We start from the raw sequence: 25786 nt of genomic DNA, 5'->3' as shown, positions 1-25786 counted from the left end.
TGAGTTTGCATGCCCAACATGGTCTAATTGCCTTCTTTTCAGTTGCAGCTTCTCAGGCTGCTAGAATCAGTGCTTAAAATGTTCCCCAATGGCAGATCCCATGGAGAAGAGGAAATATGATTCCTTCCTATCCCCTCCCCTCATCCATCTGCTGCTTTTGGAGGAAGCTTTTCTGAAATGGCTTTGGTGTTTTCTTTTTCCAAGGAAAATGTGGAAATGACAGGCCTAGAGATGAGAGCTTTGAAGTACTTGAAGAAAACTAATCTGCATCCCAAAGGGAAGCTGTCAGGTTCCTAAGTTTGGGGCTCCCTGTAACTAAGTTTGGGGCTCCCATCTGTTCTAAGCCTTGCAGTTTGAGTTAGATTTGGAAGTCCCAACATGGGAGCTTTTGTGAGATCCCTGCCCTCCTAACAACAACCTAGCATCTGACGATGAAAAAAATGTTTCAAGGCATTAATTCATTTGATCCAACAGCCATATGAAGTAAATTGTGCAAATATAATCATTCCCTTTTTACAGATGAAGAAACAGAAGCTCAAAGAGCCTAAATGACTTGCCCAAGGCCACATGGCAAATAAGTGACTTTCTGAAAACCTCTTATTGTGTGGAATGCTATACTGAGTGTTAAGGGATTAGGTACCAAAGAAGTCCCAGCTTTTTCTGTTTTTCAAGGAGGTGAAAGGGGAGATTTCTGGAAATAACTGAAGCTAAAAAAAAACTCAAGAAAAAAGTCCTTTCAGAGATTTCATTAACAATAAGGGGTTTTTTCATAATCCTAGGAATGGTATAATCTTTCTATGTTTTTGGTGATCCCAAGTAAACAACTGAAGATGAGACTCCAAAGTAATCAAGGATCATGACCTTCTTCCCTCCAACGTCCTCACCCCAAACAAACCACAATGAAACTATACTCTGTGTGATGATAACGACTAAGCTTGTCCCTTGAGGAAGGTTAAGAAAAAATACTTCTCTTCTTTGTGTGTGAGGGCACTGACAAACTGCACTGACATGTGGGTCAGTTTTATTCATTCTTTTACTTGGTTAGAAGAGGTGGTTCACTGGGTAGAAACGAGGCAGGGGTGGATTTTGAAATGAAGATATCAATGAATTTGTATGGGCAGTCTGTCAATGGAAGAGGTAGCAGGAAGAGTGTTGCCAGTGGATTGGGAGCACTGGATTCAGATGCAGGCTCAGCTTCTTCCCACCTGTGTGATGTTGGGTGCTTCATTGCTCCCCTTCCGGGCCTTAGATCCCTCATCCATTGGACCAGACACTCTCTGATCTCCCTTCCACCTCTGAAACTATAATCCATGAATGTCTGGCAGTGAATACAGTACTAATTGGACACTTAAGTGTTGCAAGGAGGCCAATAAAGTAAACAATTAAGTGGAGTTTTTCATTTTAAAATTTGCCAGGGAAAGTGAGTTTTGAAGTCTGTTTTAGAGGTGGTGAAAATGGAAAGAGTGAAAGCTATAACTAGAATGAGTGAATGTAGGTGGGATGCCTAGGCACCAAGTGAACATTTGTTTGTTTTGTCGTTCAGTCATGTCCAGATCTTCGTGACCCTGTGGACCATAAGATGCCAGGCCCTTCTGTCCTCCACTATCCATGAGGTTTTCCTAGCAAAGATACTGGAGTGGTTTGTCATTTCATTCTCCAGTGGATCACCTTTTGTCAGAACTCTCCACTATGACCTATCTGTCTTGGGTAACCCTGCATAGCATAGCTCATGGTTTCATTGAGCTACACAAGCCCCTCTGTTGTGACAAGGCAGGGATCCAGCGATTTATTTATTTACCTAACTCCAACTCTATTTAGAGACCATTTCTATCATGGCACAATTCTTTAGGCCTAGGGATGTTATCCAAGCCTCTATGTATTCTGTTGAGGAAAGCACCTTGTAATCAAATTAATATGTATATACGTATGTCTGTATGTATATAAGTTATTATTAGATGAAAATGTGGTTCATTGACAATTGTCATTTGAGCAAACATTGGCTGTGCCCTACTTGTTCAATTCCAAGGCAGGCATATGAACCAGTGAGTTTTTAATTATATCTCTCCCTAAGATGTAGATTAGCCTGACTAGAGTGTCAGTGATAGGAAAATACACTTGAGTGACCCAAGCCATTAGGGAGAGAGCCAGGCTCCAATGAAGAGGTTAGAAATAGACTCAGAAAGAATAGTAATTAGTGAACCAGAAATTTCACATTGTATAAGAGCACAAGGAAGGGCATGAAAAGACGAGATGAATTCACCAAATATTATGAAGTGGCAAGAAGAGAAAGGAGAGAGCAGAGGAATGGGACAAAAGCAGAGGAGGTGGAGAAGAATTAGAAAAACTTGTTAGAATGAGGGGTAGAGATATGGAGTAGATAGGAGAAAACTCACAAGACCATAAGTCAACATAGAAAAGGAAAGAGAATACAATTAAATGGTGCTCTGTGGAGTGTTCCAGGGGAAGTCATAAAGGAATGCAGCAGGTATGCAAAGGGTAGAAGGAAGAGGGTGGAGGAGAACAGGAAGAAACCTAAGGATGGTCGGATATGTGGGGAGTAAAAGTGACACACACACATGGACGTAGAGAGTGATCCTCCTAAATATTTAGGATAAAGGGGAGCAGAAAAGTTCTTGCAAAAAATCAATTTTTTTACCCTCAATCAACAGGTACTTATAAAGCACTCACTCTCCGCCCATTGGAGTCCTAGGTGCTATGGGAGATACCAAGAAACATACAAACATGGTTCTTGCCTTTGATGGACTTAACAGTCTGCTTGGTAGAAATGCAACACGTGTACACAAGAAAAGATAACTGAAAATCCCTATCAGTATGTGCCAAATAGGTCAGAAGGAGGAGAGAACACTGGGATAGGTCAAAAAATCCTTCAGGCAACTAGGTGGCACAGTGGATAGAATGCCTGGAGTTCAAATCTAGCTTTAGACATTCATGAAGCTATGTGACCCTGAGCAAGCCACTTAACCTTAATTGCCTCAGTTTGCTCATCTGTAAAATGAGCTGGAGAAAGAAAGGGCAAATCATTCCAGTATTTCTGCCAAGAAAATCCCAAATGGAGTCACAAAGAGTTGGATACAACTGAAACACCTGAACAACGAACAACAATAACAACAAAAAAAAAAAACCCTTCACAAATAAGTTGGTATTTGAGTTGAAAAAAATATGGCAGGTGGAAAGAATTTGTCTAAGCAGAAGAGGCATTTCTGGCAGGGGATATTGGAGGAGCAAAAGGTTGGAGATTGGAAAATACAAGTATCTTAAAGGCTAGAACCTAGGAAATGGGAAAGGTTGGTGTCCACAGGGAATGGAGATGGAATGGAGTGATAAAAATTGGAGTCAACAGCCCCAATTATTTATGAAGGAACTAGGTGGTACAGTAGATAGATTGCGGGACTTTGAGTCACAAAGGCCTGAGTTTGAATCCTGACTCAGACAACTTACTAGCTATATAACCCTGGAGAAAGTCATTTAACCACTCTTTGTGCCTCAGTTTTCTCTTCTCTAAAATGGGCAAAAATGGCACTAACTTGTTGTGAGGATCAAATGAGCTAACGTATGTAAAGTACTATGCTAGCTATTATAAATTCTATATAATTCTATATATAAGCTATTATAAATTCTATAAATTCTATTTTGAGGTTCCAAAAATGTTTATAATCCCAGCACACTTCTAACAGCTGCTCATTTTATAGTCGTCTGGATGTTAACAAAGAGACAAGAAGAGTTGAAATAATTATATGTAGCTCTTTCTTCACTCATTCAAAAAATATCTATGCATGGCCTTCTGTGTACAGAACACTGTGCTAGGTACTTGAGAAGACAGAAAGTTTAGATGACACTTGGTACCTGCCCTCATGGAGCTAACAATCCAGTAACTCTCTGTAGACTATATACTGGCCAAGTAAAATGATTCTTATCATTGAAAGGGTTAAATTAAAAAGCAACTTGATTTTTTTATACAGCACTATTTGTTTTGTCTAGATAATACAAATCAGATTTACCAGAATTATCTTTTCTTATTTAATTTTTCAATTAACAAAAGGCTCCTCCCTCTCTCCCTTCTCCCCTCCCCATTGGATAAAAAAAAAAAGAAAAACAAATCTCTTCTAACAAATATACATAGTAAAGCAAAATAACTTCTCCCATTGGACTCATGATGGAAAACACTATCCATATCCAGAGAAAGAACTATGGACTCTGAATGCGGATAGAAACATACTATTTTCCCTTTTTCTTTCTCGTGGTTTTCCCCTTTTGTTCTGATTCTTCTTTCACAACAGGACTAATGTGGAAATATGTTTAATATGATTGTACATTTATAGCATATATCAGATTGCTTGCCACCTTGGAGAGGGGGTAGGGAGGGAGAAAAAAACTGGAACTCAAAATCTTATAAAAGTCAATGTTAAAAACTATCTTTACATGTAATTGGAAAAAATGAAATACTATTAAGTGGGTAAAAAATAAAATAAATTCTCCTATTGGCCACATCTCATTTTGCACCCTGAGTTTCATTAGCTCTCTGTCAGGAGGTGGTTAGCACACTTCATCAATCTGCTGGAATCAGAGTCGGCCTTTCCATTGATCAGAGAGAGTTACGTCTTTGCAAGTTGTTTGTTATCATATAAATTGTTTTCCTTTCCCATGGAATTGTCCTTCTCTCTTTGTTTTGCTTTGCACTGATAGATATAGTCTAAGCGCCCTGGGTCAGTTCAAATGACACACAATTGGAAAATGTTTCTCCTCATATGTAACAGAACCTTGAAAATAAAAAGAAAGAACAGTATTGAGTGCTTTCTAAAGCTGGAAACATTGGCACTTGATCAGCAAATGTGAGCTATCCCAAAACCAAGTCAACAGCTGCTTCGTTTTCTTGATGGGTCTCTTTCTAGAATCCCAAATGGGACTGAGGCCCAACCTCATAAAGAAGCATGCATTGATTACACTGGCCCCATCCAGCACTATTTCCACAAGTCATAATCAGGGGTGGGAAGCAGGGAGTGGGTTCATGTGTAGGAATTGAGTCTCAGAGGAAAGTATTCCATAAAAGATGACTTCCCAGCATGGGAGAAATACAAATCATCTGGAAGGCCCCTGGCAGCATCGCTTTGCTCACTTGTCACAACAAATCTTTGACAAGGCAAGGCGCAGCATTTTCTTCCCCTTGGCGCTTCTGTTTTTGTGTTTTTTGTTTTTTTCCCTATCAGAAGAAGTATGTATAGTGATGAGGGGAGTCACTTGAGCTGGGTTAGGTTAGGGTGGGGGCAGGGGTTGCTTACTGAAGTCAGCCTGCCTTTGTAGGAGTGATCTGGATTTATTGTCAAATGAAAATGTTCTGTTACTGAGAATCCCCTGCCTGGGAAGCAAATATGTAGAAACAGGCCTACAAGATGGACAGGGAATAAAGTAGAGGTCTCTCAACTCTTAGCTCCAGAATGTGAAAGAAAAGAATATTTTGGACCCCACTGACCCCATGGGTTTCAAAATGTGCCTTATGTCAAAGGCTCACTCATTTTTAAGGCAAACGCTTACATTGCCAGCTGGTTGAGGGGTTCCATGAAATAAAAAATGAGGGATGCTGTCTTTTGGAGCAAGGACATCATACCATCAAGAGAAATTGTCTTCCTGTTCATCCCTCTTTTTTCCTGTATGAAAGAATTACACCTAATCGACCAAAGGGCAATTCTGTTCTCTGCGATTCATTATGATGCCCCACCTAGTGACTGAACTTCAATCCTCCCAATTCACTTTCTTGGAATTTCATCCAAATCTGTCACGTTTGGTTTGAAGCCTTCACGTCTTTGGACGTCCTGCATGTGAAGCTAGCAATAGAACCTCTTTATTTTCCAGTAAGTCAAAGGATCCGTGTTCTTATCAAGGTGGGTGATCCCATCAGTGTTATGGATTACAAACTAGCATATGACTTTTCCACATTGTCCCACAATTCCTCCACCAGGGGTTCACCTATGCCAGGGGTCTTTTTCTAGGTCTCCTAATACTAAGTGGGTATCAGTGTAGCAGTCAGGGAAGCAATCTGTCATTCTTCATCATGGCAACATGACTGGACTATCTCCTATTCTGGTCGTACATCTCCTAGTCAATACCTTCTATGCAGCTTTTCACAGGCAATTTGTCATTGGTAATATGTTGAAGAACATTTGTACTCACCATGTGTATGTAACCCTTGCCCTTTGTGTGAACCACAATTTTGATACTTCAGAGAGTTTGATATTCCATGATTCATACACACATAATATCACCAGAGGTGGAACTTTCCAATAGCCATTTATCTAAGGACAGAAAAATATCGTGGGGAGGCAGTGCTAGGCAGTACAGAAGGTATTAGATTTGAAATCAAAAACATAAGTTTATAGCCCACCTCATGACTGTCTCCTAACGTAGAGAGGGTTTATGATATATTTGGTAAAGAGAGGACTCACACAAATCTTTTGAAGTACGTAGACACTTACTAATTGAGTGACCCTGGGAAAGTCAATCAACTCCTCCATTTTCCTCATTTATAAAATGTAAAGGTTGGATTTGATGATCTCCTGGGTTCCTTCAAGTGCTAAATATATATTCCTATCATTCTACAGTAAACCTGACAGACACCCAATAAAGGCTAGATGTTGGTGACACTGAATATTTAAGTATATGTTCTTCAGTTCTTCAAAGGATCTGTGTAGGTACTCTCAAAGAGCACAGATCACAAGTCCTCCACACCTTCAAAGACAGTCTTCATAAATTGCAGTGACCAAAATCTATATCACATCACAGACCTACCTTCTGAGGACAAAGCTCTCTGTATTCAGCTAGGCTGAACAGTCCATTGCCTAACCCAGCCTCAAAGGCTTTCTAGCTTGGTAAAGTCTGCTAGAACTTTCACCATACTGGCATAACAAAAGAGAACCCCAAATTCCCCTACACCATGATGAGGCACCAGACTGGGATTTTGGTAGAGCTGTGTCAATTCAGGCTTTTTAACATATGTACATCGTATTGTGCTGTAAGAAATGATGAGCAGGCAGACTTCAGAAAAAACCTGGCAAGACTTATATGAACTAATAGTGAGTGAGGGGAACAAAACCAGGACAACATTGTACACAGTTACAGCCACATTGTGCAATGACTAACTTGGATAGACTTGGCTTTTCTCAGCAATGCAAGGTTCTAAAACAGCTCCAAAAGGCTCATTATGAAAAATGTTATCCACATCCGGAGAAAAAAACTAGAGTCTGAATTCAGATCGAAGCATACTATTTGCTCTTCCTCTCTCTCTCTTTTTGTTTTGTTTCTTCTTTCTTGTAGTTCATCCCATTGTTTCTAATTCTTCTTTACAACATGACTAATGTGAAAATATGTTTAATATGAATGTATATGTAGAGCCTATATCAAATTGCATGCCGTATTGGGGAGGGGGGCAGAGAGGGAGGTAGAGAAAATTTAAAACTCAAAAGTTTGCGGAACTGAATGTTGAAAACTAGAAGTAAATTAATTAATTTAAAAATAAAATATGTACATCATCTTGGGGAATGTTGTTTCACAATACTCTTTTTTTAAAAAGCTTCACATTAAAATTTTTGACTGAATCATCAGTGACCTATAGAAACTGTATGTGATACATTTTCTTCTAATATTTTCCACTTGTTTCATTGAAACCTTGAAAAGCTATCAAGTAGTAATCCCTTTTGAGGCATAAATTAACACTTTCATGTTGCTACTTGAGTCATTTTAAATAGGAATGTCATAATAAATGTAAAAAGAAAAGAAAGTCCTCAATCAGTCCGAACTGTAGCACATCTTTCTTCCTTCCTGCTCCCACCCTCACTTTCTAATTCTGGCTCTAGTCATGGTAATCAAATCACTACCTTTGCTTTGGGAAAGAATGTGTCAGGTGACAGTCAATAAACATTTATCAAGAGCCTACTATGTGTCGAGTATGGTGCTGGGGATGCAGAGAAAGACCAAAGACAGTCCTTGTCCTCAAGAAGCTCACAATCTATGGGGGAGACAGCAAGCAAATAACTATGTGCAAACAAATTATATATAGGATAAATGGGAAATAATCAATAGAAGGAAGGATTCCTGGAGAAGGAGGGATTTTAGCTGGGACTTTAAGGAGGCTAGGAAGTAGAGATGAGGATTCCAGACATAGGGGACAGTCATTGAAAAGTTCAAGAGAGAAGTGTCCTGTTTGATGAGTAACAAGGAGTCCAGGGCTATTGATCAAGGAGTTACATGGGGAGCGAAGTGGGATAAAGTGTAAGAAAAGTGGAAAGGTTGAGAGAGAACGCTAGGAAGGGCTTTGAACACCAAAATATTGTATTTGAACCTAGAGGTTGTAAGCCACCAGAGTTTACTAAATGGGGGTGAGGATGGTAGCAGGGTTAGACCTGCAATATAGGGAGATCACTTTGACAGTTGAATGGAGGATGGACTGGAGCAGGGAGAGACTTGAGGCAGGAAGACTACCAGCAGGCTATTGTAATAGTCCAAGGATGGAGTGATGAGGGCCTGTAACAGGGTGGTGGCATTGTTGGAGGAGAGAAGGAGGAGTATTCAAGACATGTTGCAAAGATGAAATCGATAGACCTTGGCAACAGCCTGGATATGGGAGGTGAGAGAGAGCAAGGTGTCTGGGATTACCCTTAGATTTTGAGCATGAGGGAGTGGGAGGATGGTGTTGCTCTCTACAGTAATGGAAGGTGGGGTGGTGCAGTTTTTTAGTGAGAAAAATAATGGGTTCTATTTTGGACATATTGAATTCAAGATGTGTACTGCACATTCATTTTAAGATGTCTGAAACATAGTTGGAGAAGAGAGATTGGAGGTCAGTAGAGAAATTGAGGCAGGATAAGTAGATAAGCATAGAAATAGTAATTAAATCCATGGGAGCTGAAGAGACCACCAAGTGAAGTAATATAGAGAAAGAGAAGAACAGGACAAAACCCTGAGGGACACCTACAACTAAAGGGCATGATCTAGAGGAGGATCCAGCAAAGGAAACAGAGGAGTGATCAGGTAGGTAGGAAGAAAACCGAGAGAGTGAAAACCTAGAGAGAATGGAGTATCAAGGAGGAGACAGTGATGAATGGTGTCAAAGACCACAGAGAGGTCAAGGAGAATGAGGATTGAGAAAGGCCATTGGATTTGGCAACTAAGAAATTATTAGTAACTTTGGAGAAAACAGTTTCAATGAAATTATAATGTCAGAAACGATTATGATCTATATTCCTGTATGCAGGTACTTTCTTGCTTTAAAAAAGATATAGGCATCTCTAGCACTTAGCGCAATACTTTTAATTATTTAATAAGTATGTTTTCATTAAGTCATTTATTAAGAAAACTAAGGCACTGAGAAGTTAAATGATTTACTTAGGGTCACACAAGAGAGTAAGTAGCAGAGATGAGATTTGGGTTCAGGTCATCTGATTCCAAATCAAGTGTTCTTTCCACTAGTGCAGGGGTGGGGAACCTGCAACCCCAATGCCACAGGTTCCCCACTCCTGGTCTAGGCCATGCTTCCCTTATTCTTAGTAAGAAACCTTTTCCCTAATAGAGCTCCACTGCTAAGACTTAAGCTCCTAAAGCTTAAGAAGGGACCTCAGAGGCTATCTTGTCCAACTTCCTAATTTTGACAGATGAGGAAGCTCAAGTATATGGAGGTTATTTGGCTTGCCTAAGATAACACAGGTAGTAAGCATCAGAGATAGGAGTTGAATCCAGGCTCTTTGATCCTAGAGGAACTTCCTCTTCACCACCACTGCCTTCCTTCTTCAGCCTACCTGATCCCTCCACTCCCATCACTTCAAATAACTTCTGAATTCCCTGCGTGCCACCTCCCTCCCTTCAAGAGATCTTCTTATAGTGATACACAAGAAATATCCTTTTCTCCCTGATCAGTCTAGTTTTGAGTCAGATAATCCCACTCTCTCTCCCCCATCCCAAACATGAACTTATGCCTACTCTCTACCCCTAAAATATACTTGGCTTTGCTGTGCATATGATATTCTTACCATCTACGCATTTGTTCAAGGTCTGTTGTCTGCACGTTTCTTCCATGTTCATTTTGGTATTGGCTGTCATAGGCTATCAGCCCCCACAAGATAGGGAACTTCTCATGTAATTCACAGTAGTTGTGACCAGACTATACTAAAATAAGTATATAATAGATGCCTTAATAGGTACATTTCATTGTAGCTTTAGGGCAATAGGGGCTTCCATTTTCAAGCTTCTCAGATGCATCCCCCAGCTTTGGTAGCAGTCATAGATGCTAAGAGCTTGTCACAGAATAGGGCTGAATTCCAATGAGAGATTTACAGATTTCATACGGTCCACCCTTGTTATTCCTTCTCTCTTTGGGAAAGTTGATAACAGATGGCCAGTACCTTTATAGCAGATTCTATTATAAACCAGAAGGCTTTTGGAGGATAAAAATGCTAGTATGGAGCTTTGCAGGCAAGTCTGGACTGATACAAATTTCCCATTGGATTTTGTTTCCTTGGAAGATACATAATTTTTTAGACTCTAGCTTTTTGGGCAAGGCCTACCCCATCCCATCTGCAGTTAAATTAACTCTCTAGCTCCATTTGTAGCAGTAAGTATTACAAAGGAGTACAGATCAGCATCGGTGAGCACGTTCTTATGTCATTCCAAACCTGGTTAGTGCTGGAGAATTCAGTCAGTATCGGGAAACTATGTGAATATTAATGCAAGTGGTGTGGAGTTCATTACTCACCTGCCTGCCGCCATCTGGATTGTCACAGCTCAGCAAGCATGGTGGGCTTCCTGCACATTAGCAAAAAGAGATTGAGTCCCGAAGAGTGGAGGGCTCTGTCCCTTTGAAGTCATAAAACAATGGACACCATGAATAAATTGCAGCTGGCTAGATGCCCTGGCACTCTAACCTGCTAGGCAATTTTCACATTTGAACAGTTAAAGGGTAAGATGCCATTTTTTGGTGAGAAGAGAACAAACACAAACCATTGAAAAGCAGCAGGGACTGAGCAGGTGGGGAGAATAATCTGTTACTAAATATGATTGAGTTAAGAGTAAAATGGGTGTCTAGTGTTGGAAGGGTTAGAAACAGAGATTAAAATAGGCAGTGCCATTTGTGGTCTTGGCACAATAGTATTGGCAAGGGTTGGGTTTGCTTGGTTGAAGCCAATGATTAAGAAGTCAGTTTTAGGTTAGGAGACAGCAAGTACCCTGAGGGCAGAACCTTTGTTTTATCCATCTTTGTATCCTCCCAGTGCTTAGCACTGTAATAAATACTTCATAGGATTCTGAACACCTTGTTGCTGTTCAGTGGCTTCAGTCCCGCTGTTGTGACCTCATTTGAGGTTTTCTTGGCTGAGATGCTGGAGTGGTTTGCCATGTCCTTCTTCAGCTCATTTTACAGATGAGGAAACTGAGGTAAACAGGGTTAAAGTGACTTGCCCAGGGTCACACAGCTAGTAAGTGTTGAGGGATGAAATTTGAACTCAGGTCTTCCTGACTCCAGATCCAGGGTGCTCTATCTACTGTGCCACCTAGATGCCCTTGACCACCTGATATAGGTATCCTGAACACCTAACTCTCATCAAAAATTATGTATTGGATATTTCCAGTTGAATGGCCTGTAGGCATGTCAGAATGACTTGTCCAAAACAGAACTTAATTCTCCTCTAAATCTAACCTTTCTTTCTGTGAGGACACCATAATCCTTCTAGTTGCTCAGGTTTGCGAGCTCAGAATTGTACCCAACTTTGCATTCTTTCTCACCCCACACATCCAGTCGATTTCTACCTCCAACATCTCAAATCTCTCCCTTCTCTGTACTTGCAGCACAACCGCTCAGGTTTAAGCCTTAAGTACCTCTCACCCCAACATGTTCAGTAATATCCTTATTGATTGATCTCCCTACCTCCATCCTCTTCCTCCTCCCAGCCCAATCCATCCTCTGTCTAGTTCCTAAAATGTTGTCCCTAAAGTGTAGGTTTGGCCTTGTCACTCCCCCTGCTCAATAAATTCCCGTTGCCTTTAGAATCAAATCCAAACTCCTCTGTCATTCAGAGCTCTTCAAAATTTGGTTCCAATCTGTCATCCCAGATGTATTGTACATTTCTTCTTTTCACACACTCAGCAGACAGAAATAGCCTTTTCACCATTTCCCAATCACCTAGCTGCCAATGCCTCCTTCCCTGCCCCTTCCCCACTATCATGTATGTGCATGTGCGTGCGTGTGTGTGTGTGTGTGTGTGTGTGTGTGTGTGTGTGTGTGTGTGTTCTGAATTAAAGCTTGATACATCTTTGACTTATCACATGAACGCACAACTTACAGGCCAAAGGGTCAGCGTCGGTGAGTTTTGGTCCATTCAAAGGGCAAGATAATGTTCGGGAGGGTTCAGATTATCTCATCTAATATTGTCAGTTAGGAAGGGATGTAATAATAAAGCCACTTTCCAGTCCTGACCATTTGCAGAAAAGATAAGAATTCTTGGCTCCCATTTAGAGAAGCATATGTTTTCGAACTAAACTTTTACCAGAGACCAAGCAGGGTGTTAAGCAGGGATTTAGCAGCCAGAAAGCAAGGTGTTAGATCATTCAGGAGGTGGCCTTTTGTCAGCTTTTTAACAGTGTTATGACCAGGAAGTGGGCTGTCTGGTCATGAATAATTGATGTGGGCATCCTGGCTTTTTTTAAAGTTTATCCATTTTTTTAATGGATGCCTTTTGGTTTTACATCATGGTCGTTTCTTGATATATAAACCTGTGATTCCCATTCATCTCTGTGCCTTCCTTTGTTAACAAAAACAATATAACAGACCCAACATACTGCTTTCATCTTATGGTACATGAAACATTCCTTACCAGTAGTCCCCCTCTTCTTTACCGAAAAGAGGGAGATATTTCTTTACCTCTTCTGAGTGTGACTTGTAAAAAGTTTGAAAGACATAGTTTCTGGGTAACTAATAATTTTACTAGCCATTGCTAGCCAACAATAGAAGGGGTCAGTGACACTCTCAGATGCCAAAGACCCACTCAGTGCTTATATGACCTTGAAAGAGTGGGTGTTTCTGAGGGTGGTAATCAACTCCTTTTGGTTAACAAATAATGAGAGAATTAGTATTATAATGAGAGGTGGACCTATTCTAATGAGGGGCTAGGGGATGTGACTGATTATGTCACTCATGGATCTAGAGAGACTATCTCAAACCAACCCTACCCCACCCCGCCCCCTTCCCCTCACCCAGGCACTCTAGCCTGCCTGAGTGGAATACAACTGCCAGAATTCGCCTTCGATTAAATTTTTTGTAAGGTTTGTTAGTTGGGTGGGGTAACAATTCCCAGATTTCACTTCAGTCATCCCATCCATGCCCTTAAGAGCCCTAATCTCCAAATGAGGAAGTGAAAAAATCCTGAATCACCTCAATATTTGATTATTTAATAATCATTTCTCTAATGAGACAGGATTGGACCTTATGATTACTCAGAGTTTGACTTTATTTCAGTGTTATTTCCATGTACAGCATCATAATAATTATGTATATTAAATCTCCTGATTCTACTTTGTATCAGCAGTTATCCTCTAGTATCTCTGGTTCTTCATATTTGTCATGTCTTGTGATAGGGATAAGGCCTGGACCTGTGGTTTTATGGGTGGATTATAAGGAGCTCCCAAATGAGAAAACTCCCTCCAGCCAATGCAGATTAGTGCCTTCTCTGCAAAGTTTTAAGAATTCAAGTAACTTGCCCAGGATCATACAGACAGTACCAAAGGCAAGGCCCAAACCCAGGTTTTCCTGGCTTCTAGGCTGGCTCTCTATCTACTGCACTAGTGGTATCAAACTCCTGACTGCTGCAGGAAAACTCCTGAGTGAGTAAGGAACCGGATTAAAATGTAATTGGGAACTGTTTAACAAAATAAATAAAACTACAGTACAATGTAATTTATGGTTTTCCCAGTCAGTATGAAGCCCTTGGGGTTCTATTTCTATTTGAATATGACACCTCTCTACTCGACATACTGTCTCCGTTTCTTAATATACAACACTATTAAATTAAAATCATATACCACAATGCCTTTTGTTTCCAGGAGTTTTGTTTTTGTTTGCTACTAGAAAAGCACTGTTATGAATAGCTTGGTGTTATCTATGGGCTTTTTTTTTTTCCTTTGGCTTCGGCCTCCTTGGAGTATGTGCCCAGTAGTGGAATCTCTGGGTCAAAGTATTTGAACATTTTAGTGACCTTCTTTCATAATTCCAAATTATTTTCCAGTATGGTTGGACCAGTTCACAGTTCTACCAGCAGTATATTAGTGTGTCTGTCTTCCCATCTCCCTGACAACATTGACTATTTCTATCTTTTTTCATCTAAGTCAATTTTCTTGGTAAGAATGTAAACCTAAGAGTAGTTTTCAATTTATATTTCCCTTATTAATAACTAGAAGCAATCTCTCACATGATTGCTAATAGTTTGTAATTTTTTTGAAAACCGTTCATATCTAATGAGAAATGGCTCCTCTTCATATATGTGCATTTCCTATGTATCTTAAATATAAGACTTTTATCAGAATCATTGATTTAAAATTTTTTTCCTTCATTGACAGTATTCCTCCTTATCCTAGCCATGTTGAATTAATTCATATAAAAGCTTTTTAATTTTGCATAGTCAAAATCATCTATTTTTTTTTCACTTATGAGCTTTGTTTAAGAACTCTCCCCCTCCCCATAGCCGTTACCTTTCTTCATTGCTACAGCAATTTATTGCTTACCTGCAGTAGTTTGGAGAAGCTGCTATCTGTATAGTTAGAGGGGTTACTCACAGATTCTCAGAGTACGAAAGGATTGTATAATTAAGTTAAATTTATCAAGAATATATTAAGCCCTTGCTATGTGCTAAGCATTGTGCTAGGGCTAGGCTCTAGCAATACAAAGACAAAAAAAATCATCCCTGCCCCTCAGAGTTTCCATTCTTTTGGAAGGATATGAAACATTTACAAAAAACAAATATTTCTTCAGGTTATATTTCTGACTTCCTCTACCATGCCCCAGCTCTTTACCCCTGAAGCTCACTCTAACCTTGAAATTCACACATTGGAAGTACTCTCCACTCTGTGGCCTTTGCTCCTCCTAGAGTCTTCATTTGAGGAGAGCATCTAGTCCTGCCTGTCTCATTCCTCTTTAGTCTGCTCCAGATTTCCTCTGTACTTCCTCTAAAATGCCATATTCCTTATCTGGCTACCTTTCTCCCCTCCTCCCTTTTCAGCTTGCCTTCATACATCATCTTCCTCCATTAGAATGTAAGGTCCTTGAGGTCAGGAACTGTCTTTCCTTCTATTTGTATTTGCATTTCCAGGCTTAGAACAGTGCCTGGCACATAGCAAACACATAATAAACAAGTCCATTGACTGATTTATTGGATGAGACAAAACCACCCCAGTGTCTCTGCCAAGAAAACCCCAAATGGGGTCATGAAGAGTTAAGACACAACTAAAAAATGACTGAACAACAAAAAATTTCACAGTTATTTCACAGGATCCTGGAGATAGTAGCAATTTTAAAATTTTAAGGAGAAAATGCTGCGAATTTATTGAGAAATTCCAGCATCCCAACAAAGAAAAATTAAAATAGCATCCTTCTCCAGAATAAGCATCTCTAGTTCTTTCAGATAATCTTTGTGTAGCATAGTTTCAAGCCCTTCCAGAAATGGATAATAGTCCAGATGTGATCTCACAAGAGCAGAATCGTGTCACCCTCTCTATACAATAATTCTATGTGCCTACTTATTCTGGATAGGTGAAGTACCATCAAGTACCTGAAGACTAATATGGTAGAAGGCTGGAGAGGTAGTTGGGAGCAGATGGTGGAGGGCCTCGAAAGCCAGTTGAAGGATGTGGAATTTTATCCCTTGCAAAGTGCACTGAGGATAATCTTTTGGGAAAGCATTTGCCACCTTCTTCAAGCTACTTTGCTTTGCTTTATGTACCCTAGGACAAGTCCTATTCTAGGACAAACCAGTTCTTTGCAAGGGGCTGAAGCTAAGCATTGTTTGACCAGGTGCAAGGCATGGAAAAAGCTACTTGGCTCCTTCCTCTCTGGCTCAGCCTCCCCAGAAGGGAACACCCATCTCTGGGGATCTAAATTTACCTAGTTGCAGCCCACACAGACCTAGTGCTATATCATTAACGTTGCTGCTGAATAAAGGCAGAATTCTGAAACTGTTATTAACTAGATTCTTTAGCATAAAGGCTTGAGTGTGATCTCACTAACCCTCCCCCAAACCCCCTCTCTCATCATTGATTTCTTGCCCATCTTTCTGGGGGCGTTGAAGTTTCAGGTGGTTTGAAAACTGTGATACAGTCTGTTGTGCTTGTTTAGGAATTGAAAAAGGAAAAAAAAAAAGGTTATATCTATCTTTGGTTCCTCTACTAGAGGCAGGAAAATTTCATAAAAACAATGTATTGGTAACACCTCCCAAGTCCTAAAAACCTTTGAACTGTGCTAAAAAGAAGCAAGTGTTAGCTGTGCCTTGATGGCTCTATTAGAATACTTCCAGTGCCTTTCTTCCAGGGAAATCTGAACCTACGACTGGCAAATATTAAACCTTCTTTTCCCTCCCCTCTGAGAGAGAAAGATAAATAAACTGGAACAGGAGAAACTTGTTTGTTTAACATACCGGTATGACCATAGGCAAGTGACTGCCTTGCTCTGGACCTCCCAGTTTTTCATTCACTTCAACAAACATACACCAAGTACCTACTATGTGTAAGTCACTGGTCTAGACAGTTAAGATACAAGGAACTCCCCGCCTTCAGAGAACTTACTGTCTAATGGTGAAGAATAACATAATCAATGGACATACATAAAACGCTTTAAAGGTTACAAAGCACTTCACATAGATGCTTTCATTTGATCCTCATAAGAGCTCTGTGAGGCAAGCAGTATAGGGATTATTCTTCCCATTTCACAGATGAAAAAAATTGAGGTTCAGAGCACCTATGAGCATACAGCTAGTTCAGTGTGAAAGACAGGCTTAAATGAAAGCCTCTCTTGACTCAACTCTAGTGTGACCAATACACACTGTCTCTCCAAACTGACTTTGTTTAAAAGGGTGAAATACGATTGGGGGATCTTTGACAGCCCCTTCCAACACTGAATCCGATCATGTAAGGTTGCCTGGCCCTACTAGATAGACCCTTTCAGTTACTATACTTGCACTGAGTCTCTGTGATTTTTTTCTGGGAATGGGTGACTCCCGCTTCTGTTCCCCACTTCCCTCCAGCTTTGAAAAGGTCAGGACAGCACCATTCACGAGTGAACACTGCTTCTAATGGATAATATGGAGCATCAGTCACGAAAGGATTGACACTTTTAGGACAAAGTCTTTTTCATGCAAGAGGCATCGAAAAGGAAGTATGTTAGAATAGAAAGAGCAGTCAGAAGACCTAAGTTTGAGGCCTGCTTATGATGTTTATTTTTCATTGTTTGTCCTTCATTCTCGAGGAGGACTGTGACATCAGGACCGTGATTTGCAAGTGAGTTGGATTTAAGTGAGGGAGGACTGTGCTAAGTCACCAGCCTCACTCTCTCCTCTGGAGCCATCTGGGTCCAGTGGCCGGATATAGATCAGGATGACTGGAGATGACGCTCTCCACATGAACCCTGGGCAAACCACTTAAATTCTAGTGGGGGGAGGGGGAAGGAACAAGAATTATTAAGCACCTTTTATGTGCAACATGCTTTACAAACATTATTTCATTTGCTCCTCACAAAAACCCTGGCAGGTAGATAGATGCTATTATTATCCTCACTTTACTTTTGAGGAAACTGAGGCAGAAAGAGGTTAAGTGAAACTTGCCCAGCATCAGACTACTAGTAAGCGTCTGAGGTCAAATTTGAACTCAAGTCTTCCTCACTCCGAGCCCAGAGCTCTACCACTTACACTATACTATCTTCGAAGGCCCCTTCCTGCTCAGACATTCTGGGATCATTTCAGGCGGCGGCTGGGAGGTGGAGACAGGAGACCTAGGTCTGAGTTTTTGCTTCAACAATTGTCAACTCCATGTCCGTGGGCAAGTCATGTCTCCCCTCTGTATAATTGAGATAGCAGTACTTCCACTGTCTACAGGGTAATTGCCAGGAAAGCACTGTTGTAAATTACAGAGTGTTAGAATGGTTATTGTTATTTGTATTATTAATTAATATTAATAATAAGATAGATATGAACAGTGTCAGGCTCTGCATGCGCTGGCTGGATCTGTAATTTATTCTTTCATGAGTGTATAGCCTTGTTTTTCCTCTTTCTCTCTCTGTCTCTCTCGCTTTCTATCAGAGATAGAAATGACTGAGAGTAATATTGCCACCCATTTTTTCTTTACCTTGGAATTCTTTTTGTTGTTATTCAGTTGGGTTTTTTTTTTCCAGTCCTAACTTTTCACGACCCCATTTGGGTTTGTTTGGTTTTTTTTTTTTTTTTTGGCAAAGTTACTGGAGTGGTTTGCCATTTCCTTCTTCAGCTCATTTTACAAATGAGGAAACTGAGGCAAACAGGGATAAATGACTTGCCCAGGGTCACACAGCTAGTAGTTGTCCGAGGCTGGATTGGAACTCAGGTCTTCCTAATTCCAGGCCTGGTGCTCTATCCACTGAACCACCTAGCTGCCCCTTAGAATCCCTAGCTCCCTTCAAATTTCAGATCAAGGGCAACCTTCTACATATAACCTTTCCTGATGTGCCCAGCTACAGTACCTTATTTTTAGTTCGCACGTATGCACGTACTGTTGTACTTATACATACATAGTGTTGTGGCAGGGTTCTCCCAACAGAATATAAGCTTTTCAAGGTCAGGGACTGTTTCCTTTCTGCTGTTGTATCCCTAATACCCAGCACAGTGTAAGGTTTGATTGATATGTAAGAGAGATAGTTTTATAGTTATTATTATATCTTATATTAATAATTTATAATATTAATAAGCTTATTTAACAATAAAAGTTAATATTTATATAGTGTTTATTATATACCAGGTATTGTGCTAAGTGCTTTAAAATTATCATCTCATTTGTTCCTCACAACCACCCTGCAAGGTAGGTACTATTATTATCACCATTTTACAGATGAGGAAACTGAGGCAAACAGAGGTTAAGTGACTTGCCCATAGTCACACAGCTAGTAAGTGTCTGAGGCTGTATTTGAAGACCTAGCGCTCTTTCCACTCACTGTACCACCTACCTGCCACTACTAGGCTTTACTCATTTTATGGAATAATTGAAGAATTAAATATGGATAAATCATTCTCCCTCTTTCCCAAAACCCAAAAGCTCTTTTACATGCCTGCTTAAACATTTGAAGAAAAGGTGGAATTTGTTACTTGAATTATTCAATTAAGTTCACCCAGTTTGTTCATTAACTGTGTGCCATGTATTGTGATAGGCACTGGAGATCACCAAGGCAGAAAAGAAACAATCCCTGCCTTCAAGGAGCTTGCATTCTACTTACATCGTTCAGTTCATTGTCTCCCTTTTCTGCTTTATATTCCTATTTTAGACACAGCCATCATTGGTGCTACCCTGTTGAGGGCTGGGTTCCCATCTTCCCTGTCTGATCCTTCTTTTTTTTTTTAATTCATTGGCACTCTCAATAGCAGTTGTTGAAACCTGAAAGGGAAATAAATGCTGGGGAATTAAACTCTGACATTTTTTCTAAAAATAGCCCTAATAAATCCAATCATAGGTAATTTACCTGTCCTCTTTCTGCCAGGGGTAACCAGTCCTGGAATAAAGGCCCTGAGGCCTGGCGTTCCTCATGCAATTATCTGTGATCTAAGTTCTTGGTGTCTGGGTGGTTTCTCAGGTTAGAAATAACATGAGTACAAATTGCTATTATTCCCTTCTGACCACATGACCCTGTTTTCTCCCCCTGGAAATTAGATTAGGCCGTGCCATTCTAGAGAAGGAAAGTGGAGTGACAAGAAAAGAACCAGCATGGAAGAAGTGGGACTAGGCTGGTGTGCTTTTCTAATTCTGGGCAGAAGGAATTTGGCTCTGCCTTCCTTTCTCTTTTCTTTTCTTTCCTTTCCTTTCCTTTTTTTTCCTTTTCCTTCCCTCTTTCCTTCCTTCCTTCCTTCCTTCCTTCCTTCCTTCCTCCTCCCTCCCTCCCTCCCTCTCTCTCTCTCCGTTTCTCTGTCTCTCTCTCTCTGTCTCTCTGTTTCTGTCTCTGTCTCTCTCTATCTCTCTCTCTCTGTCTCTCTCTCTCTCTGTGTGTCTCTGTCTCTCTCTCTCTGTCTCTGTCCATCTCTCTCTCTCTCTCCCTCCCTCCCTCCCCCCCACCCCAACTCCCACCCCCATTGATGAGGAGCTTAGAAACTTTGACCTGTTCCGCTTTGTGGCCCCTGGATGGAGAGGGGGGAAGGGAGGCTCACCAGTAGCACACATTTATTTAAACATCTAATAAGCTTAGTCCACTGCAGCTCAAATTCCAAGTGATCCTCCACCTCCCCTGTAGTAGGCATACTCCACCATGTCCAGCTGCCCCTCCCCCACCAACCATGCTTTCTTCCTCTTATTTACTTGAATATAAAAAAAAAAATCTTGCGACTTGGCCTCTCTCATGCAGATAGTTCAAAACTGCAAGTGGAGGCAGCCATAGCAGAAAAGTTTGGAAGTCAGAGGACCCAGAGTTCAACTTCTGACCACTACTTAATTACATGTGGGATCATGGGCAAGTTGCTTAACTAACTTTTTGAGTTTTAATTTCTTCATCTGTAGAATGAAAGGGCTAGACTCGATTTCTGAGATCCCTTCTAGCTCTATTTATTTATCATGCTATGATTCTATGAACTAGAGTTTGATTTTTTTCCCCCTGAAAGTTTTCTAGTAAAGGTGGAGAAAATTCGAAAGGCTGTGCCAGTGAAGGATCTGTGAATTCTATTGCTCTCAATGGCCGCCAAGTATTTGAAGAGAAAATTGCTATTTCTCTGAACCATAAAGAAATTCATTTTTCTTGTGCATATCAACAGGGAATGAGAATGCTTTCACTTTTGTTCCCTTCAAATCCCCCCAGAAATTGCTGGGCTGGGCTGGCTAGCATCTAGGAAATTTACATTCCCAAGTGCCATTAACATTGGCATTTAAAAGACTTATATGAGAATCTTGTAAATTCCACTGGAGAGAAAAAGTCTCATTCCTTAAATGCATTGAAAAGTATGGTTATTATCTACCCGTGGAAAGAAAGTCTGCAGTTACTTAAATGGCCTTTGTCTTCTTCTTTTCAGCTGACATTATCTCTACGGTAGAATTCAACCACACAGGAGAATTACTAGCGACAGGGGACAAGGGGGGTCGGGTTGTAATATTTCAACGAGAGCAGGAGGTAAGTGGGAGTGAATGCAAAATGCCTGTTGTTTTTTTCTTCCCCTTTCCTTTTTAAAGGAAGCTTCCTGCTGTTTCTTAATCCTGACGTGTCACTCTCAAACCTGGTTCTTTCCTGGCAAACTAAAAACTGCCCCCAAAGTCATTAGCATCAGCAGTTCCACCTTCCCTCTTACAAAAAGCACCTGAAAAGGCTGCATTTTCTGAGTGCCACCTTATCTTTTCTGGGCTGTATAGCATGATCTAAGGAGACTGCAAAATCCTAAAGGGGGCATACTGGCCACCATTGCTTCATTCTGAATTGCTTTTGTTCTCTGAGCTACCAAAACTCTATCTCACTTGTTTTTTGATGTTGCTGGTATACAAAAACATGGTGGCATTTGCCAACAAATGTAAGGAGGGCAGTTATGGTCAAGAGAGAAGAAAGTAAGCAAGCCAGTTCTGCTAAGAAGGGCATACCCAAGGAGGAAAGGAATTGCCCAAAGTGACGTGTGGGGAAATATCGTGCTAACACGGCAATGTTATAGCTTCCAGAAGAAAGCCTGCACCTCTTTACCATGCTGTTGCAGACAAGAGTTCTAATTCAAAAGGGTCAGTCAATAAAATAGTCTCTTGCTTCTCATGACTTGAGTTGAACCCATATAGTCTCTTGCTCGTATGAAATTATTTGGCCTTCTGCATCTGTTCTCATAACCTAGAATCGTAGACCTCGATGCATCTTTCACTTAAGAGTTCTACTGTGCATGGGCCCCAGTTGGTCAGAATGAGGGGCCGTTGGTGATGCTTCTAAAAAGCCAGTCTGTACCCTCCGTGGTTCTTCCATATGTCCTCGCTTTCCCCATTTGGTAGTGCCAGAAATCTGCCAGCCACTTTGGAATCCTAGAGAGGAGGGTAATGTAGGTAGAGAATATTTTGCATAAAGCCTCCTTACCAATTTAAAAGCTGCTCTGAGTTGAAAAGCCATTAAGTTTGCAACTACTGTCGAAAAAGGAAAGCCTCATTTAGAGGTGATATATTTGATAATTGTGCATTATTTGCAATTAATTTTTATAAGACCTTCAAAAACCCTAGGGGATTTTATATAAATTCAAGTGTTCAGAATTAAATCAGGCACCCAGCATATTCCATTGGCCCAAGAAGCACTAAAATGTGGTCGGCAAGTCAAAATTAATAGCCCTTTGTGACCTGGAATTTTTCCTACATTTCCAAAGCTGTCTGGTGCTAATTGGTCTGGCACATACTACACACACTTGACAGTCTGATTTGGATGGTAGCAAATCAGCGATCTTAGAAATTGATTTTTAAGGTAGACTGGCTTTCCTTGTGGCAGCCAGGGTAGTGGCCAGAACCTCCACATTTAAGACATCCACAAACCGGTTTTTAAATCTTCATTTTCAAAATTAAAAAAAAAATTAGGTTCACAATGATACTAAAGAAGAGTGTAGGTTCTGCTTAGCGTAAATTACCCAAGCCGCACAGGGCCAGTAATAATACTTTATTTCACATTTTCTCATAGCTATTTTTGCCTATTTTAACTTATTTAAATTTGGGGAGTCAGGCTCATTAGAAAAATGAAAGGGAAGGGTGTTTTTTTTAAGACATAGTATTTTTGTTCCACAAAATTTCAATGTAGATAAATAACATGCAATTAATTAGTTTAGTTTTGTGAAGAGCCTTAAAGATAAAAAGAGCTATGTAAGCATCAAGCAGGGGAAACATTTCCATGTGATAATTATCTAGGGTCAGGTTCTCATCCTAGTTCAATGGCTGAATCTCAGGAGAAATTTATTCTCCCACAGAATCAGCTTAGAAAGAACCTTTCCTCCTTCCCTCTCCCCCTCCCCCACCCAACTATGCATTTTTCAGTATTGGCAGAGGAGCACAGTTGAATACTTGTGGACAAGCGACTGGTCTGCTCTCCTCTCTAGGCTTCCAAAGTCACTGGCAGATTTCTGGCACTAGTAAATGGGAAAAGCAAGGACATATGGGAGAGCCAGAGAGTGCAGATTGGTTCTCTAGGAGCTTCACTACCAGCCGTTCATCCTGACCAATTGCAGCCAAACTAGTTTAGATTTCAGTTAAGATATCCATAAGTTTTAGAATTGGGAGGAACCAATTCATCCAGACCAATTCAAACTCTTTTTTTTTTAAATGGAGGAAGAAACTAAAACCCAGAGAACTTAAGTAACTTGCCCAAGGCCACATAGCAAGTAAATAAATAGCAGAGCAGGATTTAAACCTCTGTCCTGGGATTCCAAATTCAATGTTTTGTTTTTTTTTTTTCATTTATATGTGTTCAGACACAGATACATAGAAACTAACATTTTATTCAGAAAGTTATTTTTAAGACTAATGTTTGTACAATTTAAGTATGAATTTTTGAGCCTAAATTTTCAAAAACTGAATCAAAAAGCCCTTTGGAAATACTCAAAAGCACAGATGGGACCTCATGGATTGTTCCCTTCAAGTATGTACATGGGAAACCCCTCCCTTTCTGCCCATCCTGAGTGATCCTTTGTCCCTGTAAGGAAGTCCACCCTTTGGGGTATAGAGGAGAGGGAGGTTTCTTCTATTTCCCCTGACCGTGCTTAGTATGGTGCCTGGCACATAGTAGGTGCTTAATGTCTGACTGACGGACATGGTAAAGAAGAGTGTACATTTGTTAACTTTTTGAGAATATAATCCCCAAATTCTTAAACCACGCTCTTTGTTCTCTACTTTCTTTTATTTCCCCTCCCCACAATAATTTTCCTCTCCTACCCCTTCACTCATCATTAATTTGGGCACCTACTGTGTATTCTGAAATAACATCAGGTACCAAGGGGGAGACAAAAGAAACCTTTCCTTCATTCATTTGAGTCTGAATAGCTTTGTGTACAACCCTGGGCACCTTGTCCCTCCCTGTTGTATGTGTTAGAAGAGAAAACCATCACAAATATGTTTTCACTTTTTAAAAAATCTCTTTTGTGTTTCCCCCCCAACAGAGTAAAAATCAGCTTCATCGAAGGGGTGAATACAATGTTTACAGCACATTCCAGAGCCATGAGCCCGAATTCGATTACCTGAAGAGTTTGGAGATTGAAGAAAAGATTAATAAGATCAGATGGCTTCCACAGCAGAATGCAGCCTACTTTCTCCTTTCCACTAATGGTATGCAATCATCATATCTAATACAGATGTCACACTTTAAGGCTAACAAAGTACTTTCCCTCCAACAGCCCTGTGAGGTAGGTACCAAAAGCATTATGACCCCCATTTTGGAGGTGAGGACACTGAGGCTCTAAAAAAGCTACATGAGTCCTATCGTTTCATAGCTTGGGATTTCCAGGTTTCTGACTCCAAGGCCAGTGCTCTTTTCACTTTTTACACTGCATGTAGCCTCAGAGACTTCAGATTATTTGATTAATATAAAATGTATAGATCCAATAACTCAAGCTAAGCTATATGTACTTGGAGACCTGTCTAAAATAATAACTTGTATTGATCAACTCCACCAAGGATAAAATCCAGATTTCCACTCCCAACCACTGCCTCTCATCATGCTGTCTGGACAAAAACTCTTGGAAAGGAACTCTGAGAATAGACTCCAGGGAGACTAGGCATTCCTGTGCTAGATACATCATACCCAGCGTGTTAATGGGCAAATGCCTCTTCTGGGAAGCAGAGGTCATCTTCATATTGTCTTTGCCTGTTTTGATGAGGAATCTCACTAGAGACAGTGATCCAACCCAAAGAGATAAAATTCTTCATCTTCACCTTCTTCTCTATACCTTTTCTTCCAATGATTCACTCAAAGGAAGTTGATATCATTTATCCCAACAGAGAGAATGCATGGAAACCTGTGTGTTTGTAGAACTGAGGCAAATCCATGACGCATGCTTATTGAGTGCCTGCCCCTAGCAGAGTGAGGTATACCACACCATTAGTCCTTGTAGGAAACCCATTGTCCATGAGTGTTTACAGTCTAGGTGTAGAGGGAACATACAAATGCATGAGATAATTAGAGAACAAAATGATATAGAATACAACTCCAATTGTGCAGCACAAGGGGCTAGAAATAAGACAGCACATGAAACTAAAGTTTCCCTAAGAAAACAAATTAAGCCTATAATTGTCAACTGCATCCTGTATGTAAGCATGGTCTCTGAAGTTGGATCTATTTTTAATGTGTCAGTGAAATTCTGTATTTATCAAATTCCTCTTTTATCCTTTCTAGTCTCACTCCTTAAGAAGAACCAAGTGCCATATGGATTTTAAAAAACCCACCAATAAGAAACCGGAGCACTGAGCTCCTAGGGAGCAAATCTAAAACCACCAGACAGGCTCAAAACTGACAGCACATGTATGTGTGTATGTATTGTGTATGTATCGAAACATACAATACATATTTATGTTGTGGGTATATTCTGTGCATACATAT

General features: G+C 40.4%; 1 protein-coding gene across 1 annotated transcript in view; it reads left to right on the top strand.

Annotated features, from left to right (window-relative positions):
• The window catches only part of PPP2R2B (protein phosphatase 2 regulatory subunit Bbeta), a 300082-nt gene that overhangs the window by 154000 nt on the left and 120296 nt on the right, over nt 1–25786 (top strand). Inside the window, exons 2-3 of the mRNA XM_036752198.1 lie at nt 21270–21367; nt 24351–24516. Coding sequence (XP_036608093.1) covers nt 21270–21367; nt 24351–24516 — 264 coding nt within the window. The remainder of the gene's footprint in view (nt 1–21269; nt 21368–24350; nt 24517–25786) is intronic.

This window comes from Trichosurus vulpecula, chromosome 3, assembly GCF_011100635.1.
Source record: "Trichosurus vulpecula isolate mTriVul1 chromosome 3, mTriVul1.pri, whole genome shotgun sequence".
In the NCBI taxonomy this organism is placed as follows: Eukaryota; Metazoa; Chordata; class Mammalia; order Diprotodontia; family Phalangeridae; genus Trichosurus; species Trichosurus vulpecula.
Note: the sequence above shows the minus strand (reverse complement) of the source record. Positions and strands in the feature narration are given on the sequence as shown.